Here is a 21416-nt window from a genome sequence, read left to right as displayed (position 1 = left end):
GTATTAATTTTGTAACTATTGACATAAATAGTGACTAACTCACAGAGATTTTATACTCCTCTCCAAAATGACATGCTGAGAAAATACAACAAAACAGATTTTAGTCTATTCTTTTCCATGAATCTTTAAAATGTAAATGATGTTATGCTTCATTTGGAGTCCTAACCACAGGTGAGTAAATTTATTGCCATGCTGGAAAGCATTTTTAATTCTGTTGGTTTGTAACACTGATTAGTATTATTAAACAAAGTAGAGTTAGACTTTCTGTGTTCTCAGAATTAAGTAGTTAGCGTTACACATTCCTGTGGGAATGTAAAATAGTGCAGCTGCTTTGGAAAAGATTTAACAGTTTCTTAAAAATTAAATGTGGAATTGCCATTTGATTCAGCAGTTCTGCTCTTTGATATATACTCAAGAGAATTAAAAACAGGTCCACACCAAAACTTTTACACAGTCATAGCAGCCTTGTACATACTGGCCAAAAAGTGGAAGCAACACAGATTTCTGTCAACTGATGAATGTATAAATAAAATATGGTATATCCATATAATGAAAGGAATGTTATTTGGCAAAAGGAAAAGGAATGAATCTTAAAAAATGACAAATGAAAGAAACTAATTATAAAAGCCACCTATTGTATGATTTCATTTATAGGAAAATGTCCTAAATAAGCAAATCCATAGACACTGAAGGAATAAGGGCTGCCAAGGGCTGGGGGGAGGGGAAATGTGGAGTGATTGGTAATGGGTATAGGGTTTCTTTTGGGAGTAATTAAAATGTTTTGAAATTAGATCAAGATGTTGGTTATACAGCCCTGTGAATCTCTTAAGAACCACTTACTAGTCCAGCCGTGGGCAAACTACGGCCCGCGGGCCGGATCCGATCCGTTTGAAATGAATAAAACTAAAAAAAAAAAAAAAAAAAGACCGTACCCTTTTATGTAATGATGTTTACTTTGAATTTATATTAGTTCACACAAACACTCCATCCATGCTTTTGTTCCGGCCCTCCGGTCCAGTTTAAGAACCCATTGTGGCCCTTGAGTTAAAAAGTTTGCCCACCCCTGGACTAGTCTATATTAAAAAGGGTAAGTTTTGTGGTTTATGAATTATCCTTTATAATAAAAGGCTAATATGCAAATTGACTGAACGGTGGAACGACCAGTCGGTATGACATTCACTGACCACCAGGGGGCAGACGCTCAATGCAGGAGCTGCCTCCTGGTGGTCAGTGCGTTCCCACAGGGGGAGCGCCACTGAGCCATAAGCCCTGAGCTGGGCTCATGGCTGGCGAGTGCAGTGGTGGTGGCAGGAGCCTCTCTCACCTCTGCAGCAGTTAGACATCCCCCAAGGGCTCCCGGAAGGTGAGAGGGCACAGGCCGGGCTGAGGGACCTCTCCCCCCACCCCCACCCCTGAGTGCATGAATTTCATGCACCGGGCCTCTAGCATCTTAATAAAATTAAGTATAATTATATATGGTACAAAATAGCTTTTATATGCTTTATTTATTTTATTTTATTCTTTACATTTAAAAATCCTAAGTTAAATTTTTTCTTGCTTTAGAGAAACAACTCCTTTCCTGATGAGAATAACATTGCAAGGCTTCAGGAAGAACTCATTGCTGTGAAACTGAGAGAAGCAGAAGCTATTATGGGTTTGAAAGAACTTAGACAACAAGTCAGAGATTTAGAGGAACACTGGCAGGTATATCAATATGTTTTGTGTGCTTTCTAAAAAGAGGGTAAAACCTGAATATTCAATTTGTATGAGTTTGAAGTAGTTGATGACCAACACTGGGATATGACTTTAAAGCATGAAAGACCCTGTATAATGTACACAACTGAGAGAATTTATAAGTTGCAAGTACCTTTAACTGTTTCTCCCTTTTTAACTCTTAAAATTAAAGAAGATAAAATGGAGATCATCATAGTTTTGCTGTCATATCATTGTAATTTTTATAATTTTTTCTAAAAACCTATAAAGAGCCGAAACCGGTTTGGCTCAGTGGATAGAGCATCGGCCTGCGGACTGAAAGGTCCCAGGTTCGATTCCGGTCAAGGGCATGTACCTGGGTTGCGGGCACATCCCCAGTAGAGGATGTGCAGGAGGCGGCTGATCGATGTTTCTCTCCCATCGATGTTTCTAACTCTCTATCTCTCTCCCTTCCTCTCTGTAAAAAATCAATAAAATATATTTTAAAAAAATAAAAATAAAAACCTATAAAGAAATAATCCTTTATATAGTACATATTTCTTCTGTTGATATTAAATCCATTTTTCAGTATGAGATAGTAGAAGGCTGACACCAATATAAATTTGTAACTTTTTATTTATTTATTTATTTTTTAAAAATATATTTTATTGATTTTTTACAGAGGGGAGGGGAGAGGGATAGAGTTAGAAACATCGATGAGAGAGACACATCATTCAGCTGCCTCTTGCACGCCCCCTACTGGCGATGTGCCCGTAACCAAGGTACATGCCCCTGATCGGAATCGAACCTGGGACCCTTGAGTCTGCAGGGCGACGCTCTATCTGCTGAGCCAAACCGGTTAGGGCATAACTTTTTAGTTTTTTAACCCTCACCCGAGGGTCTGGGGGAGACAGAGAGAGAGAAACATCAATGTGAGAGAGACACATCAGTTGGTTGCTTGGTTGCTTCCTGCATGCACTCCAATAGGGACCTGGGATTGAACCTGCAACCCAGGTACGTGCCCTTGACCAGGAATTGAATCTGCAGCCCTTCGGTGCACAGGCCAACACTTTAACTACTGATCGATGCCAGTCAGGGCTGTAACTTATTTTGAAAATTGGTATCTCACAAAATAGATCAGAGATTTAGCTAGTGCCAACAAATGTATTCACATATGAGGGAAACTGTTGACAACGAACACAAATACAGGTGCTAGAAGAAAGGGAGAGCGGGAAGAAAACAGAAACTACACAGCATTTCAGAATAGTGATCTTGGTTTGAAATTGGGGTAAGTGATGCATCTAGAAAAGACTGAAATTAATCCATGACATTGTCATAGCTTTTTTGGTCAAGTATCAAACAGCAATAAACTGGAAATTAAAAATAAATAATCTGTACCTTTGCCACAGGTATTTTTAGAACACTGCTCTTAACTGCTAATATTGCTTCCTTAATTCATGAATAGCCCCACTTTTTCCTTTTCTTGGGATTTCATTAAAAATAATGTGAAAAATCTCATTAAAAATTAGGGTAAAAATTGTATTGTTTATAATAATTAATTCACAGTATTAAAAAATTGAACTCTATCTGAGTTATCCCAAATCTTCTACTTACTGCCAGTGAGATCTACAGTGTGACCTTTCTGAAGTTGTTTAATCACAATTTGCATTTTTTTCATACCTGTATAATAAAGATAATAGTGCCTAACTTTTTAGATGTTTCTGGGGATTAAATAAAATACTGTGTGTAAAGTGCTTAACATACTACTGGATCTAAAATAATTGTTCAGTAAAGTTAGCTCTTATTTTGATACTGGAAATATTTGTTGCAATATGATTTTTTGTGTTTTAGCGCCACTTAGCTCGTACTACTGGGAGATGGAAAGACCCACCTAAGAAAAATACTGTGAATGAGTTACAAGATGAATTGATGACCATTCGACTTAGAGAAGCAGAAACACAGGCAGAAATAAGAGAAATAAAACAAAGGATGATGGAAATGGAAACACAGGTAAGATGGAAAGCCCAATATCTTTAAAAAATATCATTAGCAGATCAAAAATTTATGCACAGATTGAATCATCCCTAGAAAGAGCTAAAAGGTGGACATGTGACACTATGTAGACTACAATTTTGTAGCCCAAATAAAAAGGGCTAAAATTATGGTTTTTGATATCAGAGACGTCTTTGAGCCATTCAACAAAGTTTAAGCAAGTCTTAATGCTCCATTTGACTTTGTTAGCTTGTTACACAACTTGAGAGGGAATGTTCATGTAGAGCAGATTTTTCAGTCTCAACACTATTAGCATTTTGGACAAGGTGAAGTCTTTATTGTGGGGACTGGCTTGTGCATTTTTGGATGTTTAGTGGCCTCTACCCACTAGATGTCAGTAGCCCCTCCCCAGTAATGACCAAAAATATCTCTACACATTGCAAATGTCCTTGGCAAAATTCCCTAGTTGAGAACCACTGGTATAAAATATAATGTGAAAAATGATTCCTAAAGTTGTGTAATGTGATTCTGAAGGAGTCAGTTCAAAATTATACTTCTTTCTTCTCAAATCCCCCTTTCTCTAATAAACTCTATCTTAAATATATTTAAGATCTGAAAGGTCCTTTTTATGACATCCATTTGTATTATAAAGGTACATATAGTTTTTATGGGATGCATTTGTGTGGGCCATGTTCTCTATTCTTTGTAATGTTAATTTTGTTTTCAAAATACTTATTCAGTCAGTAGGGGGCATAGTTAACTCATGTATCAGTCTATGAACTTATGTGCAAAAAACAGTCATTCCATAACATGAATATGTAAATCCTTTAAAATAAATAAATATATTTTGTTTTACATTGTTCAGAGTTATTTTCTTGTATTTTTCATTGTAGTAGTTAAAAATAATAGTAAGAAGAAAAGTAGAAATCTAGTTTTTATAATCAAATGTTATCTCAGTATAGATATTAAAGATGCAAACACAGCTTTTAAGCCATGTTCAGGATTTATTTCAGAGTGGGTATAAGTGAATGAGTCAAATTCAACAAATGTGGTTTCGAGAACTTGTGATAATAAAGTACTGTCCAACTTTCCAAGAACTTATACTTGAGGAATCAGGCATTTACAAACTATATTTAATATAATTTATTTTCTGAGATGATAGACGTTAATCAAGTATTGTGGTAATCACTTCATAATATATTTAAGTCAGGTCATTATGCTGTACACTTTAGATTTATACCAGTGATGGCGAACCTATGACACGCGTGTCAGAGGTGACACGTGAACTCATTTTTTTGGTTGATTTTTCTTTGTTAAATGGCATTTAAATATATAAAATAAATATCAAAAATATAAGTCTTTGTTTTACTATGGTTGCAAATATTAAAAAATTTCTATATGTGACACTGCACCAGAGTTAAGTTAGGGTTTTTCAAAATGCTGACACGCCGAGCTCAAAAGGTTCACCATCACTGATGTTTACAGTGCTATATGTCAGTTATATCTATACTAATAAAAGGGCAATATACTAATTAGACCGGATAGACCGGACGTCATTCCAGACGTCATTCCGACATCTTTCTGGACAAAGCCGGGGCCCGGGAGAGGTCGCCTGGGGTACCAGGTGCCTGCGCTGCGGCTGGCCCGGGCAGAGCCGGCCGGGTGCCTGTGGCTGGCCCGGGCAAAGCCAGCCCAGGTCCCTGGTGCCTGCGGCCTGCCAGAAAGAGGGAAGCCTGGGTCCTGAGTGCCTGAGGCTGGTGGAGGACGGATGCCTGGGTCCTGGGTGCGGGGGCCAAGGCAGAGGCAGTTAGGGGCGATCAGGCAGGTAGGTGAGCAGTTAGAGGCAATTGGGCAGGCAAGTGAGCAGTTAGGGACGATCCGGCAGGCAGGCAAGCAGTTAGGGGCATCAGGCAGGCAGGCAGAGTGGTTAGGGGTGATCAGGCAGATAGGCAGAGTGGTTAGGGGTGATCAGGCAGATGAGTGGTTAGGAGCCAGTGGTCCCGGATTGCGAGAGGGATGTCTGTCTGCCGGTTTAGGCCCGATCCCTGTGGGACATCCCCTGAGGGGTCCTGGATTGCGAGAGGGTGTAGGCTGGGCTGAAGGACTGACCTCCCCCCCTCCCCTGTGCATGAATTTTGTGCACCGGGCCTCTAGTCTTAATATAACTGGAAAAATATATAATCAGAAATGTGGTAATTAGAGAGTTGGAAATTGCTATGGAGAATGGAGGGGAAAATTAGTTCCAACTAGGTGGTTTGGGGGAAGGTTCCCTAAGGATTTTGTATTTTGAATTGTACCTGACTAATAAGTGTGATTTTGGATGAATTTTGCTAGAAGAGAAATGGTTCCTAAGTGCCGGTGTTGAACTAGAGATGATCCATGAAGTTTTCCCATTGCAAAATGTGAAAAATAAAAATGGTGGTTTAATAGTAATGCTATATTAATCATTCAAAGAGTTTTACATCAAACACCTATGTACCCAGCATCCAGGTTAAGACATGTGTCCTTGATGATACATATAGCTCCAGTTCCTTCGTTCCTAATGACTTTTAGAAAAGTCCACCTAGTGTGCATACCTTAGTTATTGAACCACACACTCTTTGTACCCATTTTGCTATTGTAAATAGTGCTTCTCTGAACATCTCTGCACATGTTTCCTTGTGTGTATCTCGAAGAGCTTCTTTTATCAGGGGGTTTTATTATTTTTCTGTTCCATGAACCCCCTTTTCAGTCTGAAACCCATGACTCCTTCTCAAAATAATGCTTTTTAATGCATAAAATAAAATATATAGGATTGTAAAGCAAACCAGTTACACTGAGAAACTATTCTTAAAGTGCTAAAAGGCAAACAAGGTTGTGACAGGACGTTTACACAGAGACATATACAACACATGACCGTTGCTGGATTCAGGTTTTTCATACTTTAGGTTTTGTTGTACCTAAGTTAGATTTTCCTTTTTGGGGAGACTCTTTCCTGATTTTTGCCCCAAGGTGAATGAGTTGGGTTGTATTTTATCTTTTTCTGTTCTCAGAAATTTTATATAAGATTGGAGTTACTCATTATTTTAATATTTGCTGGAATTTCTATCTTTAAACAGTCTTATTTTGTGAGTATAGAAACTATTGATCCTAGTTGTTGAAGGGTTACCGATCTCAGGCTTTCTGTGTCTTCTTGAATCTGGTTTAGTAAGATAAAGCAAACTTCTGCAAGACTTCAAGAAAATAAAGAAGACACAAATAAACACTATTAAGAATAAAAAAGGAACATGCCTGGTAAATACAGGGTGGGGCAAAAGTAGGTTTACAAATTTGTATGGAAAAAAACTTGTAAATAATAATGTACAGTAAGAATAAACTCTGTGTTTTGCATACTCACAACCGTAAACATACCTTTGCCCTACCTGGCATAGATTCAGTGAAAATACTTTTTAAAAAAATGCTCTGAACAACTTTAAGTGATAAACTTGAAATTTTCAAATTTCAATGAAATTTGACAGTCTCTTTTGGGAAATATGAGTTGAGTGGTTTTTTCTTTACTTTTTCTCTGAGTTTCTTGGACCTGTGGATGTATGTGTACCATAAAATTTGGAAAATTCTGGGTCATTATTTCTCCAAATATTCTTCTGTTTCACACTGTCTTCTCTTGGTATTTCAGTTACACACGTGTTAGATTGATAACCAGCAACTCTTGGATGCTCTCTTCTTTTTCTCTCCATTATTCTGATATTACCTATCTGATCTTACATGTTTTTCACCTTTCCCTTAGAGCAGTGGTTCTCAACCTTCTGGTCCTTTAAATACAGTTCCTCATGTTGTGACCCAACCCTAAAATTACTTTCGTTGCTACTTCATAACTGTAATGTTGCTACTGTTATGAATCGTAATGTAAATATCTGATATGCAGGATGGTCTTAGGCGACCCCTGTGAAAGGGTCGTTCAATCGCCAAAGGGGTCGCAGCCCACAGGTTGAGAACTGATGCCTTAGAGCATTTAGCACATTAATCACACTTATTTTAAATACCCTGTCGATAATTTTAAAATCTGTGTCATATAAGAAGCTGGTTCTGTTGATTACTTTGTCTCTTGGTAATGTTTTGTTTTTCTTACCTTTTCCTAAGCTTTGTAATTTTCTGTGTTGAAAATTGGATACCTTGTGTAGGACAGTAGACTAAGTAAGGTAAATAGTTTTTGTGCCTGGTTATGCGCACACCTTTCCTTCTGGGACTTTAATGTGGGGGATTTGAGTTAATATAGTTAGGAGTTGGGCTGGGTTTGAGGTTTGTTTCTGTGGTTAACCTTCATTACACCACAGACTTCAAATTCCTCTAACAATATCTTATTTTTAGATTGGGGGCTGGTTTGCCAAGCATTTTCTCAATGTCTCTAGGCCTTCCCTTTGCATAGCACCTCAGAGAGGGTCACTCTCTAGCAGTATTCCAGTTACCTGTTACAGGAAGTTGGCTGGTAGAAAATACCTCTGTCCTATTGTTCTGATAAAGTCTCAGCCTTAGGCTGCACTGTCCCTGGACCTGGGGTATTTGGCCTTCTTAGTACTCCTGTCCAACCCGCAACTATAGTCCTAGCCCATATATAGTCCTGCCCCTTCCTCAGATACAAAAATTTCCCTAGTGCCCCAAGGAGATTAGTATTCCAAGCAAATTAAACCTTTTATTCCTTAAAGGAGGCATTCAAGAGTTACTGCCCCTCCCGTATTGGCCACTATTCCCCTCCCTCAGGCCGGTACGGTTGACCTCTCTTTTTCAAGGTTCTCATCAATATTTTTTGTATATACCTGTTGGGGCCCATGAAGAGATTTGTGAACTTTGCTGTGCCCTTGGGTTCCACACTTGGCCTCCACCAATCTGATACTTATTCTAGTTGAAATATGCTTAATAGTTTCCAACTGCTTCTGCCCTTGTCTCTCCTTAGATTTGGGGCTAGTTGGTTGCCCTCTGACCTCACTTCTATGGGTTCAACAAAAGTCATGAATGTAGAGTTTGACTGGCATTTTTTCTTTTTTTAATTGAAAGGGTGAGCACAATGCACTTTCTGACTCTCTAGATTCCTGACAGAATTCAGAAGTCTTTATTATGATATATTTGCAATTACTTTGTAATTTTTATGTCTTCCTTTTCTCTGCTTTTTCCTCCTTTATTGCTTTTTATTGGCTTACTTTCATTTTTCTTTCTCTCTTCTAGTGTGACTTTCATAATTTCTCTTCTATTAGTGTATATTACTTGAAAAATATTGAAAATGCTTATTTGACTAAACAAAGACTAAAGTTAATAATTATCTCTGTCTTCCTTCCAAACTGTAGTAAGGGCCTTAGACGAACTTCATGTGCTCTTCTTCCATCTTCAGATCTTACATTTTACTGTTATTGTATATCTTTTTTATACATCCAAATTACTAGGCATTATTGTTGTTTTATGGAGTCTGTGCTCGTTTGAATTTGTTTACCTATTTTACCAATTTTTTGCTCTCTATTCTTTTATTTAAGTTTCTTTCCAGTTCAATCATATATTTATACTCGTACTTTCTGAAAATAAATATGCTTTCTCTCACTCTTGTTTAAAAGTTTAGCTGAGTGTAGAATTGGAGGATGAAATTTATTTTTTTAAGCACTACATATTTTTCCTGTTGATATATATGTCTGCCAGATATTTCACTTTCCCCCTTCACAGACTCAGATTTTACCTTCGTTTGCCTCTTCTTTTCTTTAGCATTCTAAGCTTTGCTACATTCTGTCTTAGTAAGGATTTTATTTGTCCTGTTTGGGACTAGTTGTGTTTCCTGAACTTCATGTGGATTTATATATATTTTCTTTTTTTTTCTTTCAGTTGTAAAAAATTCTCAACTATTATCACCTCTTAGATCAGCAATTTTCAGCCGGTGTGCTGCAAGAATTTTTAAAACATGCAATACCTGACCATTTAGTCAGGGGCACTGACCTCTTTTCCCTTAGATCAGGGATAGGGAACCTTTTTTCTGCCAACAGCCATTTGGATATTTATAACATCATTTGCAGGCCATACAAAATTATCAGCTTAAAAATTAGCCTGCTAAATGGGAAATATCTGTAATACTATTAACAATAAAACATATTTTAAAAAAATCAGCCTGCTATATTTGGTCAAACATTTAATTAACTCACCCCTAATGACTTGGCAGGGCCAGACCAAAGGATTTTGCTGGCCTTATATGACCCATGGGCCAGATGTTCCCCAACCTGCCTTAGGTTGTGAAATAAAAAAAAAAAATGACAACAGCCAACACAATAGAAGCCATCCTATATGAATGAATAAAAATTATATCCATTTTTTTGTAAGATTGGCAAAAATATAATATCTTTCTGGTGTGCCGGGAAACAAAAAAGGTTGAAAATTGCTGTCTTAAACCATCATCTCTCACCTCCATTTTTATTTTATTTCATTTTATTTTATTTTATTTTATCCTGCAACCTCTATTAGGCAGTTTTGGTTTTTTTGTACTTTCTTATTCCCTTTTCTATGTCTGATTTCTGAGACACTAATTGTTTCTTCAGTGTATTTAATCTAACCTTTAATTGGATTTTTAATATCAGTGGCTATATTATTTTTAGAAATTGCACTTGGTTATTTTTTAAAATTTGTCAAATTTTCTTGACAGTAACTTGTGCTTTGCTTTTGCTTCCTTTTTTATGTCTAATAATTTTGAACATAAATTATCTTTTTTTTTAACATAAATTATCTTATATAAAGTCCCTGTGATTTGTTATATAGGGTTCTTAAAAATATCTTCTTGCTATTTTTTTATTTACTGTTTCTCATTCATAGCCAATTTTTGGGTTTTGAATGTGTTTTGTCATTCTGGGTCATGGAATTGTAATCAGGGTGCAGGAGGAGTTTTATCTGTGGGAATTCTTTACAGCTTATCTTAAAGGTATGTTCCTCTGAAGTGTAGTTATTTGTTTAAATGGTAGAAGGCAAGGCAGTAGAAAGGGGTGGTGGAACATTTTGAATACAATACCAAGAGTTTACTACAATTTTGTAGACAGACAGTATTCGTTGAAAATGAAAAGGAAGAGAGTAATATAGAGGCATTACTTAGAAAGGAGGCATTTCTTCTGTGAGTCAGAAAGATAAGTAAAAATGAAGATGAAGAAATCCAGAAGTGGTAAGAAATGTTGGATCTTAAATCTATTAGATAATCCAGATTTTTAATTAAAACTAGAGGCAGGGTTGGTTTCAGAATAGATATGATAGGAACAATTGAGCATTTATTAAGTATCTGTTAAATTTCAGGCATTGTGTGAGACTCCTTTCATAAACTTTTCTCATATAATTCTTACAACACAGCCTTGAAAGGCAAGTGGGAATATCTGTGCTTATACCAGTGTACTGAAATTTGATGGGATTAGATAACTTGACCAAGGCTGAAGAACTGTTAAACGAGGAGCCAGGTTTTACTTGTCTTTGGTTATGAAAATTCCTATTGTTGCTTTCAGGCCCCTGATAGAATAATTTGAGGTTGAGAAAATTCAGGCTGGGTTAAGCCTGAATGGAAAAATTATCTCAAGTCAGTTGATTCAAGTTCTGTGGGGTTTTTTTAGCATGTCCTATAATTATAAAACATGAAGCAGCTAGTGTTTATTGAGTTCTTACTATATATTAAGCTAGTTACATGTATTATCTCAGTTAATTCTGAAGAAAACCAAATGAGAAATAGGTAGTATTTTTTAAATTAATTTTAGAGAGAGGAAGGGATAGAAAGAGAGAGAAAAAGAGAGACAGGAAAATATCGATGTGAGAGAGAAACATACATCAATCTGTTGCTACCTCAATGTGCCCAACTAGGGATTAAACCCACAACCTAGGTATCTGCCCTGACTGGGAATCTAACCTGCGACCTCTCGGTGTATGGGATGATGCTCCAACCAACTAAGCCACAGAGGCCAGGATAGTAGTATTTTTATATACATTTTCAAGTAAGAAAATTGAGACTCGGAAATATTAACTAGTTAGCTTAATCACCAAATAGTAAGCCAGAATTCAAAATCAGTCCATGCTCCATGAAAGTAGACTGTTCTGTGTATTGGAAGAATGTAGACATGCACATGGAACATTTTTGACAACAGGTTTACATCCAGTAAATGGTGATGGCACCTTCAATTGGTCTGTGCTTTATTTTGATAATTGGAAAGAAGAGCTAAATTCATCCTCATCCTTTATCTACCCACTTTGTACCACATTGCCTATTTCAGAAATTAATACCTTCAAGTTCTATGTGACCATCCTTGTAGTTTATAGGTATTTATTATATAACTAGAGGCCCAGTGAACTAAATTCATGCAAGAGGGGGTTCCCTCAGCCCGGCCTGCACCCTCTCCAATCCAGGACATCCCTCTCGCAATCCGGGACTGCTGGCTTCTAATTGCTCACCTGCCTGCCTGCCTGGTCACCCTTAACCACTCTTCCTGCCTGCCTAATCACCTCTAACTGCTCTCCCCTGTTGGCCTGATTGCCCCTAACTGCTCTCCTCTGCTGGCCTGATTGCCCCACCACTGCGGCTTTGTTCAGAAGGATGTCCGGAAGATGTCTGGTTTAATTAGCATATTACCCTTTTATTAGTATAGATGGTAAATTGAGCTATAATGAGAGTTTCTAATTATGGACCTTATGAATTCATTAATTTGATTTTAAAGCAGTTTTATAAATCTTTCACTTTTTTTAGTTTTTAAGTATTTGTTGAATAAAATCTACCTATAAGTAATATACCAACATTTTTTATAATGTATAAGCATGAAATGGGTAGGTAGAAATTTATGAGTTTTTTCAGGCCTTTTATATGTATAATCTGAGTATTTGTATTTTTTTCTTATTAGAACCAGATCAACAGTAACCATCTTCGAAGAGCAGAACAAGAGGTGATCAGTCTACAGGAGAAGGTGCAGTATCTTTCTGCGCAGAACAAAGAACTGCTTACTCAATTAAGTGAAGCAAAACGCAAACAAGCAGAGATTGAATGCAAGGTAAACATATCAAGTAGCTAGTTGTTTTTGTCAATATAAAAATTCCTGTTTTGTTTTATCTCATTATTGATTACATCATCTTTAAACCAAATAAAGCCATAAAATTAGTGTAATGTTCCAGTTTTTCTGAACTTGGTTTGGTGGTTGCTTTCAGACCAGGGTAGGGCATCTTGCTCTGAGGTAGATTTCAGGTAGGAAACCTTGTTTTCGACCACTTGGTTAAGTGCCAGTGCATGAAATTAAGTTAACCAAGGGGTTAAAACTGGTATCTGTCTGCAACATTTCTTTTGACCAATAGCCCTTTAAAACCAAAGCTTTTAAGGTCTCAACCAAGAAGATAGGTAATTTAGAGAGGTTAGGGCAGCTCTGCTTTGATAGGTACCTTATTAGTGGGCAGTGAATATATTCACATGTTTTCTGGATAGAGTAGAGAGCAAAAAAAATGGGTGTGTGCCATTGGATTGGGAAAACTGTGTCCATTTCTCATTACTACTTTAATAAGTTTTTCTATTTTTGTGTGAAGTGTTTGAATTCATAAAGCATGTAAAAGCATTAGAATGCAAGTATGTTTTTTCCTGAAATAAGTTTATAGTGTAGCAGTGGTGAAAGAGAGAGGAGATGGGAAGTGGGGTGGGAGGAGAGGGTGTGTGTGTGTGTGTGTGTGTATGTGAAATAACTAAAGAGATGCTGTGGTCTGAGCATTAGAATGGATTGGTGAGGACAAGTTATGGGATTTAAAAAATAAACTAGATATCCATCTTTCCATGGTGAGATAGTAGGAATGATGCCCTTTAAAGATTCCAGTCCTATTATTCTATGATAAGAAATAAGACTTTCAATGGCACATATAAAGCTGTAATTCCATCAACTTGTTCTGGTGTCATTAAAAACCAAGAGTGAAGCTTGAGTGGTTTATCAGTGTCACTGAAATCCAGAGATGAAATTACATCCTAATTAATATGCATGGCTGTTACAATTTACACTGACAGAAATCTGTAGGCAGTACTGAAATTTGTACTAATTTAAGAGGAGTCCCTCTTGAAGTATATGACTAGACTAGTTTAGAAATAAAATGATGTGGGATGAGTTTATATCAACTTGATTTGTTATACTAATATTTTACTGAGTTTTTATTATGCTATATTGTCTGCTGACTCATTTTTATTAAAGAACTAAATGTAATGTTTTTCATTATTGCTATAAGTTTTTATTAAAACGTGTTGATAACACTATTATTGCATTTAATATTTCTCCTCAAATGCTTTCCCACCTTTTAATCAAAGTAAAGTGTTCTTTGGAAATAAATATTTGGGGAATTTGCTGATGAAAATAATTTTCTTTGAATTTAAGCAATAGGTTCAGATTTGGAATTTTAGAGAATTTAAGAACTCTTTTGAGATTTAAAAAATTTTTAATGTTCATTAATACCTCTGTGAAGTATGTTACAGATGCTGACTCTGATATTTCCCCTGCATTTAAGCTGTATAATGATTTATTTAATCTTTTATAATGCCTTTTGCCTATTTCAAGAATGACTAGTGTGTTATTTGTCTCTCTAGCACCTAGTACATTCTGATTAAGTGTATTTTACCTTGTTATGTTGGAACAATTCAGGAACAAACCTATCTTTCAAGGAAGCCTGTCCTTCAATTATATAAATCTGATTAATTTTCATTTAGTTTAATATGATTATAGCTTATTATTTGTTGATAAACAATAATAAAGTTCATTTAATTTTTTATTTATTTAAAATGTCAGGATGCTATTTTAATATTAATGTTATTTTCCCTCTGTAACTGAATTTGAATGTTCCCACTTTAAGATCATAGTACAAGTCTATGATTCCCAATATGAAAATCCCAAACACTATAAAACCCAAAGGTTTTTTTCATAAATTTTACACAAATTCATTTGGAAGCAAAACCTGATTTGAATTGAAATATGGCCATTTATCATTTTTATTTATCCAAGTTGGTGTGGGTATTTATACTTCACTGCCTCATTGTGTTGAGCATTGAGTATACTGTTTCATTATGGATGCCCCCTCAGCTCCTACTGGATATATCATATTACTTTTGTAAAATCTAAAATATCTGAAATTTCATAGCACACCTGGATCCTAAGATTTCAGTAATGGGATTGTGGGATTTTCTACATAAATTAAAATTTGAAGATTATAGGAAGATATTAGGTTCTCTAGTTCTACATATATTGAGAAAACATATTAATTTATATACAAACTTATAAAATTGTGTAATAAATAATGTTAAGTGAGGAAAGTCAGTCACGGTATTTTTACTATGATTATAATACTAATATTATAACACCCCTTCTATCTCATTCTCTTCCTGACCCTACCACATACCTCTTTCATTTTTTACCCCCAGGTTATGCTTTTATTTTTTCATAAGTCCTTTTAGAGTTTCTTTTAGGCAAATATTGTGAAGTAAATGTTCATACTTTTTCTTGTCCTCACTCTTTTACATGAAAGTTAGCATACTGTATATTCTGCTTTTGCTTTTTTTTTTTTTTTTTTTTTGGCCATATGTTTTCTAAAGTTTTTTTTTTTTTTTTAATATATTTTATTGATTTTTTACAGAGAGGAAGGGAGAGGGATAGAGAGTTAGAAACATCAATGAGAGAGAAACATCGATCGGCTGCCTCCTGCACACTCCCTACTGGGGATGTGCCCGCAACCAAGGTACATGCCCTTGACCGGAATCGAACCTGGGACCCTTCAGTCCGCAGGCCGATGCTCTATCCACTGAGCCAAACCAGTTAGAGCTAAAGTTTTAAATATCAGTTCTTGAAGTGTCTTCTCATTATTGATGGGCAGATGGGTTGTTCCCAGTGTTTTACTACTATAAACGGAGTATAATGAATAACCTTGTAAAATACATAATTTCAGATGTATAGAAATGTATCTACACATTCTTGTAGGATAAATTCCTGTAAATGTTATTGTTTGGTGAATGGGTAAATACATTGGTTCTTTTCATAGATTTTGTTAAATTACCCTCCTGAATGTTGTACCGTTTTTTACATTGACAGAAGGGCATTATGGTACCTGTTTCTTTGTCATGTTACTTACAAAGTGTCTAGGCAAATATTTTCGTTTTAAATAGATGTAATTTACATATTCTAGGACAGTGATTCTCAAATCGGTTTGGGCGGAGGCAAGATTATGAGACTTCAAAGAATGATGGCATCTACTTATGTATTTGAGAATAAAGTCAAATATTTGGCTGTCTTCTGTCAGTTACTCTTTTTTTTTTTTTCTTCTTTTTCTTTTTGTTTTTGGTGCCCTCGACCGAAATGGAACCTGGGACCCTTGAGGCCGCAGGCTGACGCTCTATCCACTGAGCCAAACTGGCTAGGGCTGTCAGTTACTCTTTTTTTTTTTTTTTTAGGTTTTGTTGTTGTTGTTTTTTTATTATTATTATTAGTTAAGGTATTACAAAAGTGTCCTCATCCCCCCCATTAACCCCCCAACCTCCCCCCCCCCCCCCCCCCGCATACTCACGATCCCATCCCCTTGTTGTCCATGTCCATTGGTTTGGCTTATATACATGTATACAAGTCCTTCGGTTGATCTCTTCCCCTTACCCCCGCCCTCCCCTACTTTCCTTCTGGGGATTGATAGCCTGATCGCTGTTTCTCAGTCTTTGGGTCTGTCCCTTTTCATCAGTCTATGTTGTTCTCTATAATCCACAAATGAGTGAGATCATGTGGTATTTATCTTTGTCTGACTGGCTTATTTCACTTAGCATAATGCTCTCCATTTCCATCCACGCTGTTGGCAAAAGGCAGGAGTTCCTTTTTTTTTTTTTTTTTTTACTGCAGCATAGTATTCCATTGTGTAGATGTACCACAGTTTTCTAATCCGCTCATCTGCTGATGGGCACTTAGGCTGTTTCCAAATCTTAGCTATGGTGAATTGTGCTGCTATGAACATAGGGGTGCATATATCCTTTCTGATTGGCGTTTCTGGTTTCTTGGGATATAGTCCTAGTAGTGGGATCACTGGGTCAAATGGGAGTTCCATTTTTAGTTTTTTGAGGTAGCTCCATACTGTTCTCCACAGTGGCTGCACCAGTCTGCATTCCCACCAGCAGTGCAGAAGGGTTCCTTTTTCTCCACATCCTCTCCAACACTTGTTTGTTGATTTGTTGATGATAGCCATTCCTGTCAGTTACTCTTATAGGCACTGAGGATACAGTAGTGAAGAAGGTGGACATAATGTTTAGTGAGATAATAAGTAAAAATTGATAAGATCATTACCAATGATATACTGTGGACTGGGAGGTAAGAGGAAGTGGGAATTAAGAGGCGGTGCTAGAAGGTGGTATGAGAGGTGGGACCTAAAGAGTAGCAAAGAATTAGTCTTGTGAAGAGCCAGCACAAGAACCCTGCATGGTCACAGAGTTCAAAAGCAGGAAAGAACTTGGTTGCTGAGTCTTGTACATAATGAAAAGCTTAATGAGATGAAGCCAGGGAGATAGGCTGTGACCCTACTTCTTATATGTAAATTTTTATACTCATGGCAACAAATTTGGGTTTTGCTCTGTGGGAGGCTAGTGAAACATTTTAAGTAGGAAAGCAATATATGATATTTTTTCTGTTTTACTGTATTTGCTTCAGATTTTTTTACTTTTTGAAAAGATTCTTTTTTTAAAAAAAAAAAGGGTTTATTGACGAGAGAGAGAGAGAGAGAGAGAGAGAGAGAGAGAGAGAGAGAGAGAGAGAGATATTGAAACAACATAAGAGAGAATCATTGATTGGTTGCCTCCTGGGGATCACACCCAAAATCCGGACTTGTGCTCTGACCTGGAATTGAACTGTGACCTTCTAGTTCATGGGTCAGTGCTCAATCACTGAGCACACTGGCTGAGATTTTTTTACTCTGGATTTTAAAATAATTTTATGTTTAAAGAAAAGTGGCAAAGATAGTGCAGAGAATTTCCATAGACCCTTTCATCAGCTTGTCCTGATGTTAACATCTTACATAACCATGGTACCTTTATTGATACTAAGAAGTGAATGTTCATACAATGTTAGTCCTAAACTACAGATTTTATTCAGATTTTCCTAGCATGTCTCAGTTTCCTCTAATCTGTGACAGCACGGATATTGTAGAATATGGTTTTAGAGTTTTTTCTTTGTGACATTTTGAGGTGGTGGGGTAAATATTATGCAGAATTATGTTACAGTCTAATTTTTATTATTATCTGTAATACGATGTAAATATTTATTAACATTTATTCTTCAGAAAGAATATGATTTTTAAAGTATTATCTACTAACATTGTTAGTATTCATATCTTTGTTATTCTGTTGTCCTGGTTAAGGGTTTCAAAGTTCTCAATAATTGTTCTTTTATAAAAAACTTAACTTTAGTTACTAGTAATTTTAAAAAATTTAATTAAGTTACATTAATTTAAATATTTTGAGCAATATTAATTTATATGAATGATATTTCTTAATATTTAAAGATGGGGTGCTATCCTGTATATTCATTTCATACCAAGTTTAGGAGATAATGGCTTTTTCTTATTTGATGGGCTTATTTGTTATTTTCTGAATTTTAAGATAGGTTACAGTGTTTCTGTTTCTGTATTAATTTATCTTTAGTTTGGTTAATTGTATGGTTTATTATTGGCTTGTTTTGTTTGCCACCCTAGAACAAGGAAGAAGTGATGGCCGTGAGACTGCGGGAAGCAGATAGCATAGCTGCTGTGGCTGAACTGCAGCAGCACATCGCTGAGCTTGAAATCCAGGTACCATATGGACATAATAAAATACACATACAAATAATGCAATCGTTTCCTCTCCCTCTGTGCCTAAACAATTATATCTTCATCCTGAAAATGACTGTGATTCTGTTTTTAACACTTACTCATTTCCAAGTCCATTCTTTTTATTGTTGTAAGTGTATAGTTCCATGACATTAAGTACATTCACATAATTGTGCATCTAATCTCCAGAACTCTTCATCTTGCAAACCTGAAACTCTATACCTATTAAATAACTCTCTGTTCTCCTCTTTCCCCAACCCTTGGAAATCACACATTCTACTTTCTGTCTCTGAATTTGACTATTTTAGGTCCCTCATATAAGTATAGTCATGCAGTGTTTCTTTTTGTGACTGGCTTATTGCACTTAGCATAATGCTGTTAAGGTTCATCCATGTTGTGGCATGTGTCAGAATTTCATTTTTAAGGCTGAATAATATTCCATTCTATGTGTGTACCACATTTTATTTATCCATTGATGAATACTTGAGTTGCTTCCACATTTTGGCTGTTATGAATAATACTGCTACGAACATGGTGTACAAATATCTGTTAGAGTCCTTGCTTTCAATTCCACCCATAAGTGGAATTGCTGGATCCTGTGGCAATTCTGTGTTTAATTTTTGAGAAATTGTTATACTATTTTTCACAGCAGCTACAGCATTTTACATTCCCACCAGCAATGCATAAGGACAAAGGTCTCGATTTCGTCACATCCTCACCAACATGTATTAATTTTGTTTTCTTTTTTCAATACCAGCCATCCTAATGAGTGTGCCTGGTATCTCACTGTGGTTTTAGTTCGCATTTCCTTAATGATTATTAATATTGAGCATCTTTCATGTGCTTATTTGTCTTCTGTGTATCTTCTTTAGAGAAGTGTCTATTCAAGTCTTTGCCCATCTTTTAATGAGGTTATTCTTGTGTTTTAGAAGTTCCTTATAGTGTCAATCCCTTATCAGATATGTGGTTTACAACATTTTCTCCCATTTCATAGGTTGCCTTTTCACTCTTATTTCCCTTTATGTACAAAAGTTTTGGGGTTTTTTTTGAAGTCTAACTTATGGGGATTTTTTTGTTGCCTGTGCTCCAAGTCCATTTTTGAATGATAATGATCACATTTCTATATTGTCAAAGCTGTTTTCAAAAGAAAATTCAAAGCTTTAAAAATAACTGTTTTGTTACTTCTTATACAGTACTAGAGGCCCGGTGCACGAATTCGTGCACGGGTGGGGTCTGGCTAGCCCACCCTGATTGGGGCAGATCAGGCCAGGCCGGCTGAGGGGAGGGACTGCAGGTGGAGCCAGCCGTGGGGGAAGGGTCGCAGGCAGTTGGTGGGCTGGCCCCACCCCCTGGTTGAACTCCCGGTTGAACTCCCAGTGGAGGGGACGATTTGCATATTAGCCTTTTATTATATAGGACTTGAGGCTCAGTGCACAAGATTCATGCACTGGGGGGGGTAGGGGTCCCCTCAGCCCAGCCTGCACCCTCACACAGTCCAGGGCTCTTGCAGTCTGAGACCCCTTGCTCCTTACTGCCCGCCTTCAGCAGAGGTGGGAGAGGCTCCTGAATTGAGCATCTGCCCCCTGGTGGTCAGTGCATGTTATAGCGACCAGTTGTTCTACCGTTCAGTCGATTTGCATATTATGCTTTTATTATATAGAATATATAGAATAAGGTAATACGTACATTTCCATTATGGGCAAAGTATTATATTTAAAATCTTATTTCTCTCACAGCATTTTATTTTGGTCTGTTCCAGGCTATAAATAGTTTTATCTGCAAATCTAGAATTTTCTTCCCACCTGAAAAATAATTTTGTCCTCAAATTACAATTAAAATTCAGTTAATTTCTGCCCTAGCCAGTTTGGCTCAGTGGATAGAGCATCAGCCTGCAGGCCAAAGGGTCACAAGTTCAATTCCAGTCAAGAGCATGTACCTTGGTTGCAGGCTCCTCCCTGTCCCAGGCCCTGATCGAGGCATGTAGGATGCAACCAATTGATGTGTTCTAAGACTTACATATTATAATCTCATCTTTTGATCTGGGTCAAAAGTAATCACAGCACATTATGATTTGTATAAGTTTATTAAAAGGTATCTTTTATGTCCTATTGATAATATTACCCATAAAGTAGCACATATTCAGAAAAACTTAAGGCATACATAATATATTTATAATCAGCTATTTACATTGCTGTCATATGCAATTCTAGTTTAATACGTACTTTTCTAACATCAAGAAAATTATAAAAAAATTTATATATCAGTCACAAAATAGCAAGATTTAAATCACTCTTTTTATTGATTCTGAAGTACTTATTAAAATGAAGAACTTGGCATAATGCATGTTTTATTTAAGATGAAATATAACATTTCATTTTTGAAAAATATAAACGAAAATGTATGAAATTTTTACTATCAATAGCAGTATGTTAGCATCAAATGGCACTTGATTAAGTGATCACTGGAATCCTGATTGCCAAATTCATTGGTATTTTTTCAGTATTTGTCTTGCTTGAACATATCTCATTTGTCATTGTTGACCTCTCATCCTCTTTTCATTGTCTCCTCCCTTGGCTTTCCTAACAACACTCACTTTTGACTTTCTTCTTTCTTCTTTCTTTCTAAACTGTTGTTTTCAGTCTTCTCTATCAGTTCTGAATCTTTGTATTCTTCCCCAAATCCGAGTTTTGGGTGTTTTAAAAACTGTATTCAAATGAAAAGTCTCACCTAGATGGCTTCAGGAGCAGTCTTTACAAGTGATTCCTAATATATGTCCATGCCTAGCATGTACTACTTTATGAGGGATATTATCAACAGAACATAAAGGATACCTTTTTATAAACTTATATAAATCAAAACGTGTTGTGATTACTTTTGACCAATAATTGTTAAACCTTTTAAGAATTACTAGCACAATAATACAGAGT

The 21416-nt window shown here is 36.3% G+C and overlaps 1 protein-coding gene across 11 annotated transcripts in view; it reads left to right on the top strand.

Annotated features, from left to right (window-relative positions):
- The window catches only part of EVI5 (ecotropic viral integration site 5), a 191844-nt gene that overhangs the window by 107299 nt on the left and 63129 nt on the right, over positions 1-21416 (top strand). For all 11 annotated transcript variants that reach the window (XM_036352437.1, XM_036352435.1, XM_036352436.1 and 8 more), the window contains 4 exons: positions 1564-1704; positions 3544-3702; positions 12549-12695; positions 18376-18471. In XM_036352437.1, the coding sequence (XP_036208330.1) occupies positions 1564-1704; positions 3544-3702; positions 12549-12695; positions 18376-18471 (543 nt within the window). The remainder of the gene's footprint in view (positions 1-1563; positions 1705-3543; positions 3703-12548; positions 12696-18375; positions 18472-21416) is intronic.

The sequence above is a fragment of the Myotis myotis genome, unplaced genomic scaffold, assembly GCF_014108235.1.
Source record: "Myotis myotis isolate mMyoMyo1 unplaced genomic scaffold, mMyoMyo1.p scaffold_m19_p_2, whole genome shotgun sequence".
Classification (NCBI taxonomy): domain Eukaryota; kingdom Metazoa; phylum Chordata; class Mammalia; order Chiroptera; family Vespertilionidae; genus Myotis; species Myotis myotis.
Note: the sequence above shows the minus strand (reverse complement) of the source record. Positions and strands in the feature narration are given on the sequence as shown.